At 45.4% G+C, this 9752-nt stretch overlaps 3 protein-coding genes across 5 annotated transcripts; 2 read left to right on the top strand and 1 right to left on the bottom strand.

Annotated features, from left to right (window-relative positions):
* Positions 1 to 633: 633 nt before the first annotated feature.
* Mur11Da (Mucin related 11Da) lies at positions 634 to 2457 on the top strand. 3 transcript variants are annotated; one of them, XM_015186798.2, is made up of 4 exons: positions 634 to 889; positions 949 to 1419; positions 1498 to 2036; positions 2099 to 2457. In XM_015186798.2, exons 1-4 carry the CDS (start codon positions 649 to 651, stop codon positions 2390 to 2392), a joined length of 1545 nt encoding a protein of 514 aa, XP_015042284.2. In that variant the 5' UTR covers positions 634 to 648; the 3' UTR covers positions 2393 to 2457. The 3 variants fall into 3 exon arrangements, with proteins under 3 accessions (XP_015042284.2, XP_015042283.2, XP_002134576.2); XM_015186797.2 differs by having other exon boundaries at positions 949 to 1440; XM_002134540.3 differs by having other exon boundaries at positions 949 to 2036.
* A 639-nt stretch (positions 2458 to 3096) lies between these two features.
* LOC6901099 (mucin-5AC) lies at positions 3097 to 6248 on the top strand. Its single transcript, XM_002134539.3, has 3 exons — positions 3097 to 3381; positions 3440 to 3598; positions 3664 to 6248. Exons 1-3 carry the CDS (start codon positions 3120 to 3122, stop codon positions 6132 to 6134), a joined length of 2892 nt encoding a protein of 963 aa, XP_002134575.2. The 5' UTR covers positions 3097 to 3119; the 3' UTR covers positions 6135 to 6248.
* A 1416-nt stretch (positions 6249 to 7664) lies between these two features.
* Positions 7665 to 9313, bottom strand: LOC4814240 (uncharacterized). The gene is made up of 2 exons (XM_001354399.4): positions 8606 to 9313; positions 7665 to 8537 (listed from the first exon to the last, which is right to left on the bottom strand). Exons 1-2 carry the CDS (start codon positions 9291 to 9293, stop codon positions 7885 to 7887), a joined length of 1341 nt encoding a protein of 446 aa, XP_001354435.3. The 5' UTR covers positions 9294 to 9313; the 3' UTR covers positions 7665 to 7884.
* Positions 9314 to 9752: the final 439 nt, after the last annotated feature.

Raw genomic sequence — 9752 nt, 5'->3', positions numbered from 1 at the left:
TGAGGAGCTGCTAACTGCTTGTGTACACTTTGCACTGCTTTAGAATATTGTGCAGTGCTACCAGTTCTACAATATGGTGGCGCTCGAAAAGTTGGAAAAATTTATAATATTACTTTTACAACTATTGTATTAGCGGCTTTTAGATAGTAGTACCCCAGTCAGCCTTCAAGCAATAATATTCCATTTTTGGTTCAACTTCAAGAAGCAGTTGTTGCGTGGCGCTTTGCACTGCTTCATTTCCGTTTTGCAAGAAAGCTTTTCAAAGCTGAAAAACCAATGAAAGAACTACAAGCCGTCACATGCTTGAACATGCCGCAAAAAGCGTTTCGGTTTAAAAAAAAGTTTTAATCACGAACTCTTTTTTGCGTACGCAAATTTCCTGTTCTGATCTATTTTGGGACGCACCTGGTTGTATCTGAGTGGCTGACAGGGAAACCAAGACTGGAGACTGGAGAACCGGTGAACCGGAGACGAGGCTTCGGCTGGCGGCGCTAAGCTTACAATTGAAAGCGCATTTTGGGCACGTATGCCGATAGCCGGCCGACGTCTGTAAAAAAAGAAGATTTGGGCCGAGTGGGAATAAGCTGGCTGTATAAATAGTTGACGGGGTGTCGACTAACCACATCAGTGACAAAAAGAACATTCAGAATGATGTTTGCCATTGCTTGCTTTTCCCTGGTGCTTCCAGCTTTGACCCTCTCGCAGGGCTACTTGAAGGAGTACTTTCCAAGAAGACAGTACCTTCACGAGGCAAAAGCCAACCGGCAGTACGACTACGAACCCTGCGGGGGTCGTGTATGCGCCTCCAATGGGTATCGCTACACCAGCTTCGCCAATATATGCCGCCTGAACGACTACAATATAAGGCTTGTCTTTGCTGGCTATGCAGGTAAATTCTTAAATGCCAATAACTACCAAGTGAGTGAACATCTTTCCTTACGGTTTTAGAATTCGTCGAAGTGGATTCGATTTACTGCCATCAGCCTCCAAGAGATGTGGGTTACTACTACAGACCGCAACTCTCACTGGAGTCGCCCCAAGTAGGCTATTCGCCTCACGTGCCGTGCATTCCCGTGACCCGGCCCCACATCGGACCTCATGACACTGCTGAGTCCACGAGGGCTTTTTCTTTCAGTGGATATTCTTTGCCTGCGTTTCCGTACTGGTTTTTTAACACTGCCATGTCTCCCACAAGACCCGTCGCTGAGAGCAAAATCTATTCGTATCAGGCGCCCCACACGAGAAAGCGACCTGTGACCTACTATTACTCAGAACCAACCACCGAAGCTACAACGACAAGTACAACTTATAATCCCTTGACAACCACTGAAGCATCTGCGACGAGTACCAGCAATGATCCATTAAGAACAACACAAACCGAAGCTTCTACGACCACAAATGATCCGTCTACAATAACAAGTATAGTAGCTTCTACGAAGAGTACAACAACAAGCACTGAAACATCTAAGACGAGTGTAACTAATGATCCTTCCACAGAAACCACTGAAGCTTCTACGACGAGTATAACTAATGATCCTTCAACAACAACAACACCCGAAGCTTCTACGACGAGTACCACCAAATTTCCCTCTACAACAACAAACACCGAAGTATCTACGACGGGAACAACTAATGATCTTTCAACAACAACCAATGGTGTTTTTACGACGAGTACTACCATTGGCCCCTCTACGGCAAGAACAACTAAAGCTTCTACGACGAGTGTAACAAAGGATCCTTCAACAACAACAACCTCCGAAAGTTCTACGACGAGTACCAGCAATGATCAATCCGCAACAACAATAACCACCACAAATAATGATAACTCTACAACAACAATCACCGAAACATCTCCGACGACCACAACTAATGATCTTTCAACAACAATCACTGATTTTTCTACGGCGAGTATCACGAATGATCCCATTACAAAAACATCCACTGGAGTTTCTACGACGAGTACCACCAATGATCCTTCAACAACAACAACCACCGAAGCATCTACGACGAGTTCATCCACAGAGTCCAACTCTGCCGTAAGCTGAGGAGTACAGTTGATCACAAAAGAACCCACAATTTAATGTAATTTATTCAATAGGTTGATCGGGTGACCATACAGATCACGGGCTCGAACGGAAGATCCCTGCGCTTTTCCCTTTCCGACCTGGCATCGGAGGGAGTCACATGCAATGATGTTTACACCCTGGAGGTGACGAGGGGATCGACGGTGCTATTTCAGTTTGCCGGTTGCGCGGGTGCGGACAGCACATTCCCTACAACAGTCGGCAGTACAATCTTAAGCGACTCAACCACAAACCCGAAGACCAAGCCTCCGTCCTACCTTTTCTATCATACATCAACCAGGGTCATCCAAACTCATAACACTCGTTAATATACTCTCTAAGCTCTATAACTGAAATATAAATATAGACGACACTTGAAAACAAATAATGATAATCCATTTGTGAACTTCTCTTTTGTCGTGTGTCACGTTTCCACTAAGCCCTGTCACCCTGCGGGAGAGTTAGACAAATACGAGAACTACATGAGTCTGAGTTAGTATCGTGTTAACGTGATATTTCGGAGATTGAAAATCCAAAATGTGGAATGCATTTGCGTACTTCAGTTACATTTAACGAGAAGCCGAAATTCTCGTCCGTCCCTTTCCTAGATATCTGCTAAGTCTCGGCTCTGCTTAAACATATTAAAAGTTCAGCACAGCTCATCTTTTCTTACCATTTAGCTTGCGTTGAAAAATTTCAATTCACAGACAGTTTAATTTTTAGCATGACTCAAGGCCGGGCCGCAGCACTGATAGGCGAAAGGTAATTTCATAATGAAATGAGCAAGAAGAATCACCAACAAAGAGACAGAATGAAAGCAAGAAGAGCCAGCCACCGTCTGGCCATTGATATGCATAATGTAGCGCAATAATAATTATAACAGCAAGTATAGCTGTATAATAGCGCCAAATAGAGCCAGCGACACGTAGACATTGCAATGGAATGAGACCATTAATGACGATCCACTCGATCGCGGTCCGGGGGTGGTTTGGAGGTTGGTATAAAAGCTCAGCCTGGGCGAGGTCACAGCATAGTCAACAGTAAATCGTTTGCAAAATGACAACAACTTTGTGTCTATTCGGTCTTGGTCTGTGCCTGCTCGCCTCCATTGTCGGTGGATGGGACTACTCGGTCCCCTATGACTACGCGGCGCCTTACTACGCGGCCCCCTATTACTTTGCCCCGCCGCGCTACGACATATCGCCGTGTCCACCCACCGGAGAGGAGAGTGTGGTCTGTGCCGTGGCCTCGGGCGCCCAGCCAGCGACATTCCCTAGCCCCTGCGAGGTGGATCGCTTCAGCCGCCAGACGGGCGTAGGTAGGTGTTGCTTTGCATTTGATCCGACCCCAGTTCTCACATGGATTTACTCCTCCAGAATGGAAGATTATCTACGAGGACAGGTGCGATAAAATGGAGGAATGTCCGGACGCTTGCAATGAGGAATTCCGTCCCATCTGTGCGACATTTCGATCCTCCAGACGCACCTTTAGGAACTACTGCGAGCTGCTGCTGGTCACCTGCCGCACAGATCATCGTAAGTACTGATATCTGACGGTGGGAGGAATAAGTTTAATTTCAATACATTTGCCTTACCTCCAGAGTGGAAGATCCTGCATGACGGCACCTGTGACAGCAGACTGCCACCTCTCTACTCGCCCCGCGCTCGTAGCTATAATCCCTACGAGATGCACGCCATTCAGCCCTCGTATGGACCTTACGGATCCTATCGATCACAGCCATTGCGAAGGCCACAAACGTTCCTTGTCTCCCCGCCACCGCCGTACAAGGTGGTAGCGTACGAACCATATGAGATTTCATTGGACAACCTGCCCACAGAGTATCAAACGAAGCAGACGTCCCCAAAGGCATATTCGACGACTACTCACGAGCCAGAGACTACTACCCAGGAACCTCAAACAAACACTGAGACGACCGAGTCCATTGAAACAACCGGATTTACGGTCGCCTCACAGAGATCTACGAAAGTTTTAACCGTAAATGCCGTGGTCATAGATAATGAGACTTCTCCAGAACCCAACTCGACGACTTTCCCAACGAAAAATAAGCCTAAATCAACTTACGGCTCAACTCCTATTCCTTCTACAGAAGTGACCTCAACGTTTGCGAACCCTCTGAATAGATCGATTAGCATTAACGCAGTTGGGCTAACTATTAAGAGTACTACAGAAACATCGCCGGAGACCACGTATCCATATTATAGTCCGACTTCTACACCAGAAAAAGACTCAACCACTGACAAGCCCCTGGAAAGATCGATAAATATCAATGCCGTTTCTATAGAAGATGAAGCTTCTACAGAGCCCAGTTCTACAGCATCTTCCCCATCTTATCCAGTATACAACACGACTGCTCCGCCAGAACATGCTACAACAACTGCCCGACCTTCGGCACAATCCATACGGATAAATGCCGTTGCCGAAATAATAAGCGATGAAACCTCTCCTAAACAAAGTTCTGGAGTCGATTCTTCAACGGAAGCAAGCTCAACAGTCGCTCCTTCCAGCTATGAGATGTATCCGTCCTTTCCGGGCACACCATCCTATCCGTCCTATTCAGACTATTCTGCATCTGCCTCGTATAGCCCGACGGCCATTGCTACCACAGAAGAGGCCTCTACTACTGTTAAGCCTTTATTAAAATCCCTAAGCTTAAATGCTGTGGCTGAGACTAAAGGGGATGTTTCAGAAGAGGAAACTACCCTCGATCCTTCAACGGAAGCAAGCTCTACAGTTGCACCTTCAAGCTATGAGACCTATCCCTCCTATCAGGCGTCACCATCTTATATTTCCTATTCAGACTCTTCTGCATATGCCCCCTATAGCCCGACTGCTATTTCTACCACAGAAGAGGCGTCTACTACAGTTAAGCCTTTATTAAAATCCCTAAGCTTAAATGCTGTGGCTGAGACTAAAGGGGATGTTTCAGAAGAGGAAACTACCCTCGATTCTTCAACGGAAGCAAGCTCTACAGTTGCACCTTCAAGCTATGAGACCTATCCCTCCTATCAGGCGTCACCATCTTATATTTCCTATTCAGACTCTTCTGCATATGCCCCCTATAGCCCGGCTGCTATTTCTACCACAGAAGAGGCGTCTACTACAGTTAAGCCTTTACTAAAATCCCTAAGCTTAAATGCTGTGGCTGAGACTAAAGGGGATGTTTCAGAAGAGGAAACTACCCTCGATTCTTCAACGGAAGCAAGCTCTACAGTTGCACCTTCAAGCTATGAGACCTATCCCTCCTATCAGGCGTCACCATCTTATATTTCCTATTCAGACTCTTCTGCATATGCCCCCTATAGCCCGACTGCTATTTCTACCACAGAAGAGGCGTCTACTACTGTTAAGCCTTTATTAAAATCCCTAAGCTTAAATGCTGTGGCTGAGACTAAAGGGGATGTTTCAGGAGAGGAAACTACCCTCGATTCTCCAACGGAAGCAAGCTTTACAGTTGCACCTTCAAGCTATGAGACCTATCCCTCCTATCAGGCGTCACCATCTTATCTTTCCTATTCAGACTCTTCTGCATATGCCTCCTATAGCCCGACTGCTATTGCTCCCACAGAAGAGGCGGCTACAACTGTCAAGCCTTTATTACGATCCCTAAGCTTAAATGCTGTGGCTAACACTAAAGATGATGTTGCAGAGGGGGAAACCACCCCCAACACCAGCTCTACAGCCGGAGTAACGGCATCCACAGAGGAAGAAACATCTTCAGAGCCCAGCCCTACTGCCGCTACTCCTAAGAACCAGTCTCGCCCATCTTATCCAACCAGTCCGAAGACTACCTATAAGAGTAGAAGTGACGACAGTACATCGGAATCGCTATCATTCTTTAGGGTGAACGCGGTGGCTGTGAAAGAGGGCCAAGAATCTACACAGGTGTCTAATTCGACGGCACCGGAGGTATCACTGTCATCCGGAAATGCACCGAACAATACAATCGTGGATTATGTGTCTGGAAAAGATGGCGAGAACAAGCACCATCTTCGGGTATACAACACAGGAAGCCAAGGGAATGTGATTATATTTAACATTAACACTAACTAATCGATTGTTTTGAATAGCATCAAAGAACTGAATTAGATAATCCGTTTTATACGTTTTATAAGATTATATTGTAACCAAAAAAATATACATATACATTGTTGTGTTCCTAACTGAGGTACTCTTCTATCAAATATAGGCATTCACAGGTATAAAAACCCAAATCGATCTAGAGGCACACTGATTTCGCTTGTATGGAGCAGTGGCCAAAATCATTTCCAATAGATAGCGGGCTGAAGTTCCGACATATGGAATGTGATGGGACATTTTTTAATGAAAAACTAATTACATATTACAATGATTTTAATATCAATACTAAGATTAACAAATAAATAGCAGTATGGATGATACATGACAAATTATAAACATGATTTTAATAAAGTCGTCCTGCCTTTTTTGTAAGTTTTCTTTGTCTTCTTATAAATGGATCTGAGCGTGATAACAATGTGTTAATGACATCTGTACTTGTCAAAATACGTGAAACTTTACGACTGTGCTAAAGTCCACATTTTTGTATTTCCTTGTCATTGGACTAGGTTGCCCCCTGTAAAACTCTCCAATTCACACTAATGCATGATCTATCACTGCAGAACCTTGAATTAATATCATATGGACGGTAGCCGGCCAATAGAACCATGGGTATAAAGTTAGCAGATCTTTAGCTGTATCCAGAGTCTAATCTTCGAGCTTCTCCGCTTGCAATATTGTTTCACATTTATGTGTTTTCATAAATTAAGTCGACAAAATTTAGATGTCCAGAGAATATTACTGCTCATTAGTATCGTGCAGAAGTTTGGTTGCAGAGTTTACTAAGAATACAGAATATAGCATAAGCGATGGGGAGCAACTCTAATATTAATTTTCTGTAACCTTCTAAATTGTGGATACCACAGATTCTGGGTCTTCTTCTTTTGGGTAGTGGTGGGCCGAAGTTTTGAAATATACTTGTAACAGTGACATATCAGATAAGTCTGGATACAAAATGTCGTTGCTCTAGATCTTATAGTCTCTGAGCACTAGGCGCTCATAGGGACAGACAGACGGACAGACAGACATGCCTCAATCGAGTCGGCTATTGATGCTGCTCAAAAATATAAAGACTTTATGGGGTCGGTAACGATTCCTTCTGGACGATACACACATCCACTTTCACCACAAATCTAATATACGCCTATCCTTATTTTGAGTATCGGGTAAAATAATATACCCCTATACTCATTTTGTGTATAGGGTCTAAATATACTTCCCTAATAGCTCTTTTCACGCTTTTCATACCTTTTGCACACAGAGTGCGTATTTTTAGAGCGATGAGAATTTTCGAAAAAATTGATTATTGGCACTAGCCGATTCTCAATGAACACATCCACCACCCACTAAAAAAACAGCTGATGACCATGAACATAACAATTTTTTGGTCTGAATTCATAAATTAATAAATTGTTTGAATAAATTTGATTGGCTTTAATAAAATAAAAATAAATAAAATATACATATACATATGTATGTTATGTACAACATAACGTTACGCTTTGACGCTTCGAAGTGTGTTTGGTCTTGATTGCTCACAATTTGCTGGTGTACTTACAGCCTTTCCCAACCAATCTCCAGCAGGTTGTCCAGCTTTTTTCGCTTACGATGCCAAATGCTTAAATCGAGACTTTGATTTGACTTTAACCAACCGTTAAATATCTTAAATATTTTCTTCTGGACCCATAAATATTAATTGTAAAGTTCATCAGGTTCTTTATCTCTCTCAAATTGGCTCTGTTCTATCCGTTGAAGATGAATTGGTGGTTGAGTAATAACTCAGGTTATCGGAAGCTTCTGACGTTGCTTCTGGTCTTCTGTGCTTCGAGCTTTCGGTGGTGATTCCTGGCATTTCTGTGGAGGTGGTGCTGCTGGTGCTCTTGGTTCCGACGGTTGGGGAAGCCTTGGTGCTGATGATTGGGGTGGGCGTCAACGTTGCTGCCTTTGGTGTTATGGTCGTCGTTGAGGTAGTGGGATATGCATCAGTCACACGGCCCACGCCGGGCACAAAAAGCGAGAGCGTAGAGTCGGTGATTTCGCCATAGTCGTGGCCCACATCATCTATATTATAGACACTGTAGGCGTCCATGGCCCGCGATACGGATACCATCGGATTGCCGGAGTTCATCACCTGACGGAACCGCAGTGGAGCCGTGCTGCTGGTGATTGGCGTCATCGTCGACATTGTTGTCGTAGGCGTCGTAGTCGTCGTGCCTGTCCTTGGCGATGGCTGGGACTGCGCTAGCATCACATAAACCTTGGGACGACCTGTGCTTCCTGCTGCGGATGCTGGCCGCTTTCCCTTGTTGCGGCGCAACTTCTTGCGCCTGCCCTTGGTTGGGGGCGGAGGGCACGGTCCGGCGTGCAGTATACGCATTACTATGAATAGCAGATGGGAGAAAAATTAGTCCTTATATGCCCTGGGTTCTGACCCCATTCTCACCCACCTTGTTTTCTCTGGCACTCGTGCCGCCGCAACTCGCACTCGTTGGGGAATGTAGTGGGAGTCTGAGCGCCGCTTCCTTCCCCTCCGATCTCGACCACGGCACAGATGGGCCGGTGGATCTTCGTGCACTTCATGGTCCGACAAGTGGGCAGGCAGCGCTCAAGCTCCGTGGGCTCAAGTTCTGTGCCATACTGAAACAACATCTTCATGTTGTGCGCCTCCAAGCGGCAGTCGTTCTCGAAGTAGAAGTGATCCGTTCCATTTGTGGCGCAGACGGGCACGCCGCCAGACGCGCAGTGTGGTTGGTAGTCAACGTACTGGATCTGCAGGGGACCCACACCACCTTTACCAGCACCTTTTTCCGTGTGGTCCTGATCGTGGCCAATGCCGGACTCCGACAATATCTTGGCGTACTGGTCACTGGAGTAGTGGGGATCATTGAAACGCCAGTTCCCAAGCGAAAAAGACTTGCTCGCTGCAACAGCCTCGGGGCTCAGGGCCAGGAGCAGAATGCCCAAGGCCATCATCATTCGCTGGATGCCTTCTGGCTTCTGACGTGTCTGCATCTCGAATTGACTCTGCACTTTCTCTGAGGCGTGAATGGCTTTATAGCTCTCGAGGCTATCTACCACGTGCTGATTTTTCTGCATTTTTCCGCTGTCGCCGGACTTATCACCGCTTAGCTGCATTTTTGCTATCGTACCTCCCACCCACGGGGCCGCCGATAAGGGGTTCTGCACCAGGTGGGTGGCAGAAGCTCTCCTCCATTACCAGCTCACACTTTCTTCTCCATAATCTACTACTCTGTACGGCGGTGATTCTTAGACATATGTAGCTGCTTGAAATCTTGTATACAATCTTTTTATCTTATCTACCAGTAGTAGTCTTTTGGGGCATAAAAAAAAATGTTGACTTGAAAATAGGTCAAGGCTTTAATAATTCTTGTTAAAGCTTTCACCTCTACAGGCTTATGCCTCGAGCTTATCGTTGATTTTTCCTGCTTGTTAAGTTCTGAAAGTTACAATTTATGCAATCACCAAGCTTTGCACAGTCCGTTCAATGGCTGTGGTAAGCTGCTCTGAGATGAAAAGCTTCCCTTCCAGTATTTTCCATAATTTCCACAATAGGCACAGTATATGCACTAAATT

The sequence above is a fragment of the Drosophila pseudoobscura genome, chromosome X, assembly GCF_009870125.1.
Source record: "Drosophila pseudoobscura strain MV-25-SWS-2005 chromosome X, UCI_Dpse_MV25, whole genome shotgun sequence".
In the NCBI taxonomy this organism is placed as follows: domain Eukaryota; kingdom Metazoa; phylum Arthropoda; class Insecta; order Diptera; family Drosophilidae; genus Drosophila; species Drosophila pseudoobscura.
Note: the sequence above shows the minus strand (reverse complement) of the source record. Positions and strands in the feature narration are given on the sequence as shown.